Source organism: Meriones unguiculatus, chromosome 3 (genome assembly GCF_030254825.1).
Source record: "Meriones unguiculatus strain TT.TT164.6M chromosome 3, Bangor_MerUng_6.1, whole genome shotgun sequence".
NCBI classification, from domain to species: domain Eukaryota; kingdom Metazoa; phylum Chordata; class Mammalia; order Rodentia; family Muridae; genus Meriones; species Meriones unguiculatus.
Window position 1 is genome coordinate 134271565 of NC_083351.1, and position 14195 is coordinate 134285759.

At 40.3% G+C, this 14195-nt stretch overlaps 1 protein-coding gene and 1 long non-coding RNA gene across 4 annotated transcripts in view; one reads left to right on the forward strand and one right to left on the reverse strand.

Annotated features, from left to right (window-relative positions):
- Kif27 (kinesin family member 27) overlaps positions 1–14195 on the forward strand; it is a 73298-nt gene that overhangs the window by 27498 nt on the left and 31605 nt on the right. For all 3 annotated transcript variants that reach the window (XM_021654275.2, XM_060380566.1, XM_060380567.1), the window contains 4 exons: positions 1942–2045; positions 4096–4251; positions 9230–9435; positions 13720–13917. In XM_021654275.2, the coding sequence (XP_021509950.1) occupies positions 1942–2045; positions 4096–4251; positions 9230–9435; positions 13720–13917 (664 nt within the window). The remainder of the gene's footprint in view (positions 1–1941; positions 2046–4095; positions 4252–9229; positions 9436–13719; positions 13918–14195) is intronic.
- The window catches only part of LOC132653143 (uncharacterized), a 48268-nt gene continuing 43884 nt past the window's right edge, over positions 9812–14195 (reverse strand). Inside the window, exon 7 of the long non-coding RNA XR_009590878.1 lies at positions 9812–10691. This is a non-coding gene — a long non-coding RNA (uncharacterized LOC132653143). The remainder of the gene's footprint in view (positions 10692–14195) is intronic.

Genomic DNA, 14195 nt, shown 5'->3' on the forward strand with positions numbered 1-14195 from the left:
AGCGCCCTTTGGTAAGCATTATTATATTGTTGGTGGGTTTTTCATTGTAGTGCCTTTTCCAGTTAATAAGCAGTGGGTAGTTCCTGCTAAATCTACTGTCATCTTAATTTATTAAGAAAATAGTGTTTGAACAGAAGTCAGGTTTTTTGTTTTTTTTTTTTAGATTTATTTATTTATTATGTATACAATACTCTGTCCGCATGTACACCCACATGCCAGAAGAGGGCACCGGACCTCATTATAGATGGTTGTTGTTGCTGGGAATTGAACTCAGGACCTCTGGAAGAGCAGATAGTGCTCTTAACCTCTGAGCTACCTCTCCAGCCCCAGTTTTTTATTTTAAAAAAATTTATTTAGTATTTATTTTTCTATTTATGTATTTATTTATTATAACGTATTCACTTTGTATCCTGGCTCTAGCCCCCTACCCCCATCTCCTCCCAGTCCCACTTACTCTCCCTCTTCTCCCCCTATGCCTCTTCCCTAGTCTACTGGTAGGGAATGACCTCCTCCCCTTTTGTCTGACCCTAGCCTATCAGGCTGCATCATCATCTTCTGTGGCCTGGCAAGGCTGCACCCCCCAGAGGGAGGTGAACAAAGAGCCAGACACTGAGTTCATGTCAAAGACAGCCCCTGTTTCCATTACTAGGGAACCCACTTGGAGATTGAGCTGCCATGGACTACATCTGTGCAGGGGTTCTAGGTTATCTTCATGAATGGTCCTTGGTTGGAGTATCAGTCTCTGCAGGCCACCCTGGGCCCAGGTTTTTTGGCTCTTTTGGTCTCCTCCATTGCTGGTGGGAATGTAACCTTGTACAACCACTTTGGAAATCAATCTGGCGCTTTCTCAGAAAATTAGGAATAGTGCTACCTCAAGATCCAGCTATACCACTCCTGGGCATATATCTGAAAGATGCTGAACCATACAGCAAGGGCATTTGCTCAACTATGTTCATAGCAGCTTTATTCATAATAGCCAGAATCTGGAAACAACCCAGATGTCCCTCAACTAAGAATGTACAGAAACTGGTAAATTTACACAGTAGAATACTACTCAGCAATTAAAAACAAGGAAATCATGAAATTTGCAGGCAAATGGTGGGAACTAGAAAAGATCATCCTGAGTGAGGTAACCCAGAAGTAAAAAAATGCATATGGTATATATTTACTTATAAGTGGATGTTAGCCATAAAATATAGGATAAATATACTAAAATCATAGTCCTAAAGAAGCTGAACAACAAGGAGGGCCCTGGGTAAGATGCTCAATCCTCATTCAGAAGGACAAACAGGATAGATATTGGAAGTAGGAGAAGACAAGGAATAGAACAGGAGCCTACCACAGAGGGCCTCTGAAAGACTCTACCCACCAGGGTATCGAAGGAGATACTGAGACTCCTAGCCAAACTTTGACCAGAATGCAGGAATCTCATGGAAGAAGGGGGAGATAGACCTGGAGGGGCCAGAAACTCCACAAGGAGAGCAACAGAGCAAAAAATTTTATTTATTTTCTGTGTATGAGTGTTTTGCCTACATGTATGTCTTTGTACCACCTGCCTGCCTTTGTCTAAGAAGCAAGAAGAGGGCTTCAGCTTCTCTGAGCCTGGAGTTATGGATGATTGCTTGTGGCCATGTGGCCACCTGGGCCCTCTGCAAGAGCAACAAGTGCTCTTAACCACTGAGCCACTGGACTTAAGCTTTCAGAGAGTTGGTTTGTTTGGTTTGGCTTGGTTCTGTATTCTGCCACAGTGGCTACAAACATTGGATCTAAGATGGAGGTAATCCCATTATTTTAAAAAATATTAGTAAAATCTGCTTATTCTGTACAATTACCTTTTTAAAACATTCTGTTACCTTTTGGAGGATCTAATTTGAGAGTCTAGGAAATGCTAACAAGGAAGTTGCCATCAATCTTAATCTTCTAAAAATATTTTCTTTTTAGATCTAGAAGTCACTCGTGGGTCAAAAAGCCAGGCTCTGTTTGCTCTCTTGTTGAACTGAGTGATACTCCGGATGAAGTGCAGCGGTCCTATCTGGGGAATGGAGGTAGGTGTCCTTCAGACAGCGAAGATGTAGGGCTGGTTTTTTAGTGTCATTTAAGGAGTACCCAGGTCCTCTCAAAGCCAGAAGTGCACAGCAGAGCTTTCCTGCTGATGGAGCTGACATCATAGGCTCTGTTCTGCCTCTAGTGTTCCAAGGTATTAGCCCTTAACAGACTTTTGGTTTGTTTTGTTTTTTTCTAGACAGGAGGATTTCTCTGTGTAGCCCTGGCTGTCCTGGAACTTGTTCTGTAGACCAGGCTGGCCTTGAACTCACAGATACACCTGCTTCTGCCTCCCAAGTCCTGGGACCAAAGGTGTGTGCCACTGCCTGGTTTTCCTCAATACTTTAAAGAACCTGAGTGCACTTCTACACCTGCAGTCTCAGCACTGCAAGGCAGGAGGATTAAGAGTTTGAGGTAACCCTGGGTCACTTAAAGAGCCCCTGTCTCAAAAACAAAAATAAAAGGTTTCTAGCAGTCAGCTCTAGCTGGAGACATAAACTTTGAGGATAGAAGCTCAGACGCTGCACCGCTGCTGACCATACAGTGCACTGTGGGGGTGTGCTGGGCTCTGGGCACTTGGCACTTTGTCACCATCTTGAAGCCCGATTAGTGCTAGTAATGTTCTGGAACAAACTGATAGGAGTTTTTATTAAAAACGGTTGTATGAGATATATGTATAACAGTCATAATCAAAGAGAAAGAAGCCATGAAGTTCAGCAGTGGAGGAGCATGGAAAGGGTTGAAGTAAGTTAACATGGGAGAGCAGAAGGGAGGAAAGGGAGGGGTATGATGTAATTATATTTTAATTAAGACTTGTAAAACTGAAGTTATATAGCCACAATTCGCAGTATTTTTTATACAGATTTTATTTTTCCAAATCATGTGTCTCTGTGTGGGTTTGTGTACATAAGCACAAATCCTGCAGAGGCCAGTTTTCAATCCCCTGGGGCTGAAGTTACAGTTGTGAGCCACCCAGCATGGGCTCTGGGAACCAAACTCAGGTCCTCTGCAAGAGCAGCATGTGCCCATAACTTCTGCTATTCCAATAAGATAGTTTAGCTTTCCTCATTTTGACCTATAAGTGGGTTAATACACAAAAGTAAGTTTATACAGAATTTAACATGAAAAGTGTCAAATTATGAAAATACATCCTTTCAAGAGCAGATGCTTGTAATATCTACCAAAAATGTAGAAATAGTAGTGACAAGTGCTAGTCAAGTGCTATCCTTGATTCATTTGTTACTGGTCTGCAGCCACAAAAGAAACTCGGGCCAGAGTGTACATAAGCACATGCACTGGTCTTTACAAGCCCAGTTAGGAAAGGAAGTAATCAAACAAGACATTGTGCTTTGTGTGCTCCGGACACTGATACACAGTGCTCCAGCACACCCCTGAGGAGCCAGGCAGAGGCTCTCATCGTTAGTTACCCGAAATGACTGTGGCTAAAGAGAGCTGTAACTATTCTTCCAACTTTATGGGGTATGGTAAAAATATATGCATAGCTATATGTATAAAGATGTATATTCTAAATGAAAAACTATTAAACCAACAACTTCCTGTAAGCTGGAACTTTAGGTGTCAATTGCGGTACAAGCTTCCTGTGAGCCCTCCTGCTAACTCTATGTGCTGGCATAGAGGAGAACAGCCCCATTGGCCTATCTGAATACTTGGTCTCCAGTTGGTAGGATGGTTTGGAAAGCATTAGGTGTGACCTTGTTGATGGAAAAGTGCCGCTGGGGACAGATTTTGAGGATTCAAAACCCTGCCACCATTCCCAGAGTGCTCTCTCTGCTTCATGGTTGTGAGTCAACATATGCGCTCTGGGCTGCCCCTGCTGCCATGCCTTGTCTCTGACATCATGGACTCCAACCCTCTGAAACTGTAAGCCAAATTCATTGCTAGCTTTTATTAATTGCATTGGTCATGTTGTTTTGTCACAGCAATCGAAAAGTAACTAAGACACTTTAAATTGCTTTTGTTCTGTTTTTGTTTTAAAATTCTACTTGGTTGAGTATTTTATACACAGGGATTTTTGTGTCTTTGATTTTAAAGATTTGAAGATGGAATCTCTCCAGGAGAGTCAAGAGTTAAATTTTCAAAAACTAAGGACTTCAGAACTCATACTTAACAAAGCTAAACAGAAAATGAGAGAGCTTACGATTAACATCAGGATGAAAGAAGATCTGATCAAAGAGTTAATCAAAACAGGTAACAGTGCCTTGTGTTTGTGTGAGAAAGCAGCCGAGACTGCCCTGGAAGTGCCGCCACACACTCCAGTGTCTGTAGCTCACAACTGCCCCCTGCAGCTCGAGTGCATTTAAGCAGATGTGTCTCAGAGCCAGGGAGTGCAGGACTCGCTAGCTAGCGTGAGCTCTGTGCTGGCTGAAGTGTCATGGCACTAAATGTGTATACCTCAAAGGAACATTCTGTCCCTTCCTCTTTCCTGAAGGGCAGGAGGGGGCTCACCTCTGTGTTCCCAGCACTTTAGAGGAAGAGGAGGGTTTCTGAGTTCGAGGCCAGTGTGGGCCAAGTAGTGAATTCCAGGGCAGCCTGGGCTACAGAATGACACTCCCTCTGAAATAAAACAACAGTAATAACAAAATTAAAGCAAAAGCAACTTAGGTGTTTGCTGTGCTGGGCAACTGCTGTCAAATAAGTTATTTCCTAAGAATAATTACTTTTAATTATTAGTCAGTGTTGACTTAGAGAGTTCACTTTTAATTTTTTTTTTGTGTGTGTGTACTGGGATTGAACCCAGGGATTTGAGCACTCTGCACAAGTATTGTACCAATTAGCTATAAGCCCAGCCTGATAGTTTATTGTTAACATTAAATATTGTACCTTACTTGTAGGTAATTTTTTAAAAAAAAATTTTTTTTTGAGACAGGATTTTTCTGTGTAGCCTTGGCTGTCCTGGACTTGATTTGTAGATGCTGGCCTGAAACTCACAGTGAACCGCCTGCCTCTGCCTCCCCAAGTACTGGGATCACAGGCATGCACCACCATGCCTAGTTTAGTTGTCTGCGATGTTTATTTCTCTGAGAATATAAAGATTTGTTCTTAAGAGTTATTTTCTTTGGTAAACCAAGCTTTTAGCCCTTGTCCCATGTCTGCCCTTTGTCAGGCTGGGGGTGGATGCCATGCCCATCATCAGGCAGGTTAGGTTTGCCTGAAACAAGGGAAACTTGGGCATTTGGGTCTTTTTCTTCCCAGGAGTCTCAAATGTTCAGCCTTGACTACTTTGAACTTCAGCAAAGAATTGAAGGTGGAAGAGATTCCTGCATTTTTTTTTTTTCCCTAATTCCAATGCAAACATCTCTGGTCTCATTTAAAGGATCTGAAGAAACATACTCCTTTGTGTGGGAGTGAGGTCAAGCTGTGTGGCCTGTGGTGGCATCCCCACAGTTTCAGGGTTGAGTTATTACCTCTGGGAATAAATGGTCTTTTGGGTCACTGTCTCACCCTGGAGCTCACTGAGCACATATGCTTTTGTAGCTATGTACATCTATGACTGCTTTAAAACAGAAGGCATCCAAGTTGTAATAAATTTAAAATATGAGTGTTGAGCTATATGTTTTTAATTATTACTTGCCCTGTGATTATCATAGTGGTATTATCTAACCTGCTAATAATAATAATAAGACACAGCCACCTGTTTGATTTTATAATTGCCTTGTTTAACTTAGGCCAGGCAGGTATTTGTACCTATGCTGTCTGAATATCCTCACCATCCACCTCCCAGACCACATCCAATGCCATCCTCCTTAACCATCCTATCTTCCGCCCATAATCTTAAAAGTACTTGCTTTTATTCTTTATCTGGGCCTTTTCACGCCATTATTGGAGTCCTTCGTATTGCCTCCATTTATTCTTCAGATTTCTTCTTCAGGTTAATTCATCATGGCGTCTTCCTCCTTCCTCTCTTCCCAACCATTTCCCATGATTCCAAAGCCTGGAAACCTTAGCCACGCCTACCCCATTCTGCCCTGCCCAGGTATAGGCTGTTTAATCAAGCAATCAGATATGTCTTAGGTAGGTTTATAAAACAAAGATAGGTGTAACCAGATCTTAAGGGCTAGTAACACCAACAAACCATTTTACTAGTTAGGGCCAAGGATGGCCTGGGCCTTTCCTAAAAGTCTTCAGAGATGGAGATTAGTAAAAGGAATTGTGTATGCTTGCTTATAGTGTTCTCAGTGAATACTTCTCCCACTCAGCACCCATGCCTGCCACTAATAAGAACAGAGGCATCAATACTATTTCAATATTCTTTTTATGCCTTAGTATCTTATGAAATCGATATGTGTCTCTTTGTTTTGAGCAGGGTCTCACTTTGTAGATCATAGATATCTATTGCCTGCCTCTGACTCCCCAGGTATCTCAGTTACTACTTTTATTTTGCTCTAAAGAGATACCATGACCAAGGCAACTTAGAAAAAAAGTGTTTAATCGGGGACTTGCAGCTTCAGAAAGTAAGTCCATGACCATCATGGTGGGAGCAGAGTAACAGGCAGGCACCATGGTGCTGGAGTAGTAGCTAAGAGTTCACATCTCCATTCACAAGCACCAGGCAGAGAAAGCAAACTGAAAATGGTGTGACCTTTTGAGACCACTAAGCTCACCCCCAGTGACACACCTCCTCTAATAAGGCTATACCTCCAAATCCTTCCCAGACATTTCCACCAACTGCAGACCAAGCGTTCAAATAAATGAACCTATGGCAGCCATTCTCATTCAAAGCTCCCCCGTGCGTGGAGTAAAGGTGTGCACCCCCATCCTATGCCTGGCCATTGTGTGTGTCATAAATCCATAACAGTTCAGCTACCGAGCATGGGAAAATTGGCCCTATAACTTCTTTTTTAAATTAGTGGTTCATAAAATATTAGTCTTTGAATAAATGATGACCAATCTAAGGTTTGCTAAAATACACTGTTGTTATGTGTAGTTTCTTTATTGGGGGCACGTGGGGATTAAATCTAGGGCCTCATACATGATAGGCACATATTTTATTGCTGAGCTAGCCTGACAGCCTTCTAGTTGCATACATTATTGTTATATATTTATAGAAGTTTAGAATGAGAAGATAGTTCACTATGCATTTAGGTTAAGAACTACATTTTATTTAAAAAATGAAAATATTTTAAAAACTGTTGCATTGATTCTGCTAATTTAAGCAACGGCTGGGATTTACTGAGATAACAACAAAGAAGTTTGTGGAGCTGGGAAAAGCTGAAACATACACAGCTTAGGAGCTCAGGAGTTCAGTTCCTAGGACCCACATTGTAGAAGGAAGTAAGCCCCTCCCCCACCCTCCACTTGTGCTATTGGGGACACACACACACAGACACACACAATAAATAAATAGGTAAATAAATGTAAATAAAATAAAAATATTTAATTATGTCACTGAAATGAAAAAAGAGAATAGTTAGCTCTGTGTTAAAGGATACTTTAATTTTTTTTAAATTATATTTACTTATTGTGTGTGTGTCCATGCATGCCACAGCATCCATGTAGAGAGAATCAGTTCTTTCATCATGTGGGTCCCAGGGACTGAACTCAGCCAGTGCCTTTACCTACTGAGCCATCTTCTTGTTAAAGGATTCTCCTTCTTTCTTTCTTTCTTTCTTTCTTTCTTTCTTTCTTTCTTTCTTTCTTTCTTTTCTTTCTCTTTCTCTTTCTTTCTTTCCTTTTTTTTCTTTCTTTCTGAAATAGAGTTTCTCTGTGTAGCCTTGGCTGTCCTGGCCTTACTTTGTAGAACAGGCTGGCCTCTAATTCACAGGGATCCACCTGCCTCTGCCTCCCCAAGTGCTAGGGATTACAGGCACGTGCTACTGCACCCGGCTCTAAAGAAAGGATTTGTAATAGATAAAACAATCAGGTATATTTTGAATCTTATTTAGATCCTGATTAAAATAAGCCATTTAAAAAGACATGTTGAAGCTGGAAGTCTGAGTATGGACCAGTGGGCACTCATGTTGGTGTGATAAAGACCTTTTGGTTATGTCTGTGCTTTATACAAATGCATTTAAAGGACTATAAGTGAGATGATCTAACATCTGGGATGCAGTTGTGTGTGGTGGCACACACCTTTAATTCTGGCACTGAGGAGGCAGAGACAGCTGGGTCTTTGTGAGTTTGAGACCAGGTCTATATAGAAAGATTTGGCCAGCCAGGGTTACATAGTGAAACCTTGTCTCAAAAACAAACAACAAAATACAAAATATCTGGGACCCATGTTGAAGTAAACCAAAGCAAAACCAGGCTTAAATGGAATGGCTATTACAAATACCGATTAACTCTTAAACCTAAGCAAGGGGGTTTCATTTCTTTTTCCTTGCTTTTTTTCTTTGTGTTTTGTTTTGTTTTTTTTTTTTTTTTTTTTTTTCAAGACAGAATATTTGTGTGTAGCCTTTACTATCTTGGAACTCTCTCTGTAGGCCAGGCTGGCCTAAAACTCAAGAAATCTGCCTGCCTTGGCCTCCTGAGTGCTGAGATTAAAGACATTCTCATCCTACCAAATATAAAAAAGTTTCTTAGGTAAAATATTTCATAGCAAATTTTAAAAATAAGAAGACAGATGATAAATGACACAGAGCTCAAATCTCCTAAATAAGAGGACAAGTCCTTCCTAACACCTTTTTTTTTTCCTTTAAAGTATGTGGATGTTTTTCCTGCATGCATGTGCCACATGGAACTGGAGTTGTGGGTGGTGGAGCTCCCATGTGCGTGCTGGGAGATGAACCTGGGTCTTTGGGAAGAGCAGCCAGTACCCCTAACTACTGAGCCACCTCTCCAGCCTCCTCATGTTTTAACTGAGGCTTGATGCCAGCAAGCTTCAGCTGCAAATTCAGAAGATAAAAACAGCTTACCAGGGCTGGGGAGACCTGGATTTGGTTCGTAGCACCCCCTCTGGACAACTCACAAGCATTTGTAACTCCAGCTCCAGAGAATGGGATAGCCTCTTCTGGCCCCAGGGGACACCACACGTCTGTGCGTCGACACACACACAAAGAATAGCTCTTAAGTAGAACATGAAAACATAAAAGATAAGGCTGTGAAGAGACCAGCTGGAAGCGGATGGGAACTGTCATTATGAGGCTGGGTGGTAAGGATTACCTGAGTTTTACAGTAGAGGATTGGAGGTGTCGTTTGTAATTCTTCTTCCCGCTGTGTTTCGGTGAAGGTAACAATGCCAAGTGTGTGAGCAGACAGTACTCTTTGAAGGTAACAAAACTGGAGCATGAAGCTGAGCGGGCAAGAGTGGAGGTCACTGAAACCCGGAAGCAGCTACAGGAGCTGGAAAGCAGAGACCTTTCTGATGTTGCTCTGAAGGTAAAATTACAGAGAGAGTTCCGTAAAAAGATGGATGCTGCAAAGCTGAGAGTCCAGGTAACTTACAAAGTGCAATCAAGCAAACTCATGAAATCACTTTTCCTTTTGTTTGTGTAGTTTAGTGTTTTTGAGACAGAGTCTTATTTATAGCTGTGGCTGTCCTGCCCAGTCTGGCCTTGAACTCGCAGACTCTCTTTGCTGAATGCTGGGATTAAGGACATGCTCCACTGTACACTTGCCTACCATCCTTCCTTAGCTCTGACTCCTTCGGGGCTGATGATGAAGCTCAGTGGTGGAGTGCTCACCTTGAGTGTGTGAGACCCTGACTTTGGTCTCTAGTACCACAAAAAGAAAACAAGTCTTTGATTTGAAAATTCTTTTATTGAGAGAAGTAGGATACAGTTTTTAGTCATCAGAACTGAATGACATTTTCTTTTGTCTAGTGTGTTCATTATGTATTTTACAGTCTGGGTACTGTATTTCTTTATTCAACAACATTTAATCTTGGCATAGATCATATATAGTAAGACAAAGATAACAGAAGTTGTATCATTTTCTTCATTTTCTGAAGGACAAAAGCTTAGCAGTTAAGCAGTGCATATAAAACATCAGGTACCAATGTGGCACTTTGAAGACACTCTGAAAATGTAAACTAGTTCAGCTTTTGAGACCAAAATTGATTGGTTTTAAAAGGATAAGAACTTTGAATTCTGCAGCGCAGACTTCATTTCCAAATGCTTTAGATTTAGATATAACTTCAGAAAGAGTTAAAATGTCTTTTCTGGGGTTGGACATGTTGCTTAGTGAGTATGTGTGAGGCCCTAGGTTCAATTCCAGGGGAAAACACATGCACACGCACATCCTATTCAGTAAGAGTGTTCTGTACAGAAAGTTTTTTGTACAAGGAAGTCATTTCCAGCTGCTTTGAAGACTCTAGAGTGTTCTTGCAATCCTTTTTCTATTTCATCTGTTTTGAAACAAGATTTTCTTACGTAGCCAAGACTGGCTTCCTCACCATCCTCCTGCCTTAGCCTCTTGAGTGCTTGGATTAAAGGGGCCCTCTATCATATCTAGCTTTATCGCCCCATTCTATCTATTGTTTTCGTACTGCAGGAATATTTATATTGTCTTCATTGTGGTAAGAGCTGAGTTATAACCGACCTACCCAGAGCTTTATTACTGTTCTGTTTGGCTTTGAGGATGTTTAAGGTGATGGTGCTAGAAACCCTGGAAGGAAGGGCTCTCTTGGTCCCTCCTTCATCTCCCACAGTGATAGGTCTGGACACACCAGAGAAATAGCAGCAGGCTTTTATCTGTTGAAAATAAAAACAAAAATTACATAGCTCCACTAAAAACAAAACAAAAAAAAAAAAACAGTAAAGTTCTGAATAGCTGAACATATTTTGCTTTTCCTGTTCTCTGCTGTATATTCTTTTTTGCTGATGGTACTAAAAAGAAAGAAAAAAGACACAGAACTGAACTTCAGAAAAAAACATCTGATTGATCACAGGGCTGAAGCAAAATGCACCCTTTTAGAAATTCCCTGCCTCTGACATGTGATGGGAGAAAGATGATGGTTGGTGTTGGATTAACACAAGGACATAGTCAGCGTCTTCAGCATGCCCTCTACAAACCCATAGCTTACATGGATCATTAATAACCACCCTGGGCTAGATGTTTTGACAGCACTTTATAAAGAAAGACACAACGTTAAGAACTGCATCCTGAGTTGCAGAATAGTGACACCAGTTTTCAGTACTCTAATGTGCATTTTAGAATATTGAAATACTAGTATTTTTATTCCAATGAAGTTTGTTTCCATTTTAAAACTTACATCTAAAAAATTATTTATTTTCATTTTTGTGTGCATTGGTGTTTTGCATGCATGTATATCTATGTGAGGGTATCGAACTCTTTTACAGACAGTTGTGAACTGCCATGTGGGTACTGGGATTTGAACCCGGGTCCTCTGGAAGAGCAGTCAGTGCTCTCAATCACTTAGCCATCTCTCCAGCCCCCTAAAACTTAAAAATTTTAAATTATAAAAACTTTACATCTTCATGGAGAGCTATTTTCTGCATTAGTACTAGAATGCTGATAAAGATGTACTTCTGAGCCTCTGTGGAATAAATGTAAAATTCAGTGACAGCTGTGACTGATTTTTAAATAAATTTATTATGTGGCACATTGATATTTAATATTATATGAAAAACACTCTAAATGTTAGTGTTTTAATTTTTGCTATTGTCATGGGAAGTGGCAAAGCCAGCACACTCTGGGCTCCAAGCCAGTGGGACCTGTCTGCACAGTATTAGTTCATGATTTGCAATGGAATACAGTCAATCAGTACACAGCTTCCTTCATCAAAAAGTCTTGTATGACTGAAAGTGGCAAAAATAGTCTTCCCTAGGGAAGATCTCCCAATTGACCAGTCAATGCCAGGCGGTCAATTCTGATATCATATACATACACACACACAGACACACACACACACACACACACATATATATATATATACACACACACACACACATATATATGTATATACACACACATACAAGTAACACAGACTGAGCAGGTTGCATTTATATATTTAGGACTATATATGTATATGTGTATATATATATATATAGTAATTAATATGTAATATATGTAACAGTAATTAAAGAAATAGAGACCATTAATTTGAGAGAGATTAAGTAGGAGTGCAAGGGAAGGGTTGGAGGGAGGAAACAATGTACATATATTTTAATTTCCCTATATATGTGTGTATGTATGTGTAAATATATATGAAAAAATATTTAAGGAGCTGGCAGAGTAGCATACTCCTATATTCTCAGCATCCAGACAACTGAGGATTATGAGCTCAAGCCCAGCCTGGACTATTAGAGAATACTCTGAAGTAAACAAGATGTCATGGAAAGAAGATTGCCTAAGTCTAATTGTATGCATTGCAGTGCAGGCTGGTCCTTAGATTCACTTTGAATAGCACTGCTATAAGCTGCGATAGTTCCATGAATGCTTAAATTAGAACAAAATATGTTTATGTTAACAATCTATTGCTAAAATAAAGATAATTACTTATGACCTACATAATTTATTAATAACTTCCTTAACTGTTTTTGTTTTGTTTATTTATGAGATAGAGTCTTGCTATGTAGCCTTTGGTATCCTAGAATTTGCTATGACTTGAACTTGTGGGCATCCTCCTGTTTTTGCTTTCTGAAGCTAGTATAGCCACCAGGCCTCATCTCCTTAACTTCTCACAATGCCACCATATAAGTCTTAAATGATCTGAGGAGCCGCCAATGGTTGGTTTTCCATAGCATCAACAGCAGCATTTTGCATTTCTACCAGTAATACAGGGGAGACATCATGACATTTTCTTTTTTATTTATTTTTGTTTTATTTATTTTTTCTTTCATTTGTTTGCCTGAGATTAACTTGCAACGTGCTGGTATTTAATACTACTCCAAACACTTGGAGAATATGAGTATGATTTTACTGGTACACAATGGACTTTCAGCGGGAAATGACCAATTGTATTCAACTTCTTTAAAGATTCAGTGATTCAGGCTACAGCTGAATCAGAAAAATAAGACCCCAAATAAGAGTGGGATATTGTGTAGTCACCTCCAGATCCATGGAAAATAAAACAGAGTGGGTTCTTTTACATGTATGTGTCTTATTACATCTGAGGAACATTTTGTGAATAATTTTGTGCCATGTAACGGGGCAGGTAGATTTGGAGTCTGGGATAACACATAATTTTATATATACACTCTGTTTTGTGTTGTTACAATTTCCACTATTTGTTATATACATACATACAGACACACACACACACACGATATATATATATCTATATGTGTGTCTGTATGTGTGTTTGAGTTTGAGACATACTCTCCATATAGCCCAGACTGGCCCTGAACTTGTGATCATCCTGCCTCAGCCTTTTCAGTGTTGCGATTATAGGTGAGGGCCACCGTGCTGCCATGAGTGTGTGTGTGATATAGTTTGTAGAATACACTGCAAGGAGAATGCAGACTAGGCAGCAACTAGAATACTTTATGTCACATGTACTTGAGATTAGAATCCTTCTGAAAAAAGTAAAAGAGGTTGAGTTTCCTCTGATTGTCCACATAAGTTACATCACTCTGTTTCTATAGGTGATGAAAGTGCAAAGTTTTCTTCAGTTACAAAATGAGAAGTATAGAAAGTAAGCTTGTGTTAGTGAACTAGTCAAAAGTAACTGTAAATCTGAGGAAATGGCTGCCCTTATTGCTGAATGAAAATACTGTGTCATTCTTTCTCATTCTGGAATATTTCATGTGGTCTCAGGTCTTACAGAAGAAGCAGCAAGATAGTAAGAAGTTGGCGTCACTGTCCATCCAAAATGAGAAGCGTGCCAGTGAGCTGGAGCAGAACGTGGATCACCTGAAATACCAGAAAGTGCAGCTGCAGCGGAGGCTCCGAGAAGAGAGCGAAAAGAAGAAGCAACTGGATGCAGAGATTAAGAGAGACCAACAAAAAATCAAAGTAATATTGTCCATAGTTGCTGCTAAGCCTTGTAGGAAATGCTAACCACTAAGGACTCCATTCAGCTAGTTTGTGCAGGATCTCTTGCCCTGCCTGCTTCTCAGTGTTGTCGTTATTCACAGAAGGCTTTGCTTAGCCACATAGCAAAACCTGTTTACTCAGTTCTGAGTAGCATCTTGAAGGTTTTGACATTACAGATAAGTCACGACGATAAAAATTCAGATCTTTAGTTAAGGATGTCAAAAATTTAAGTCCATAAAGAAAACTTTCTAAACAGC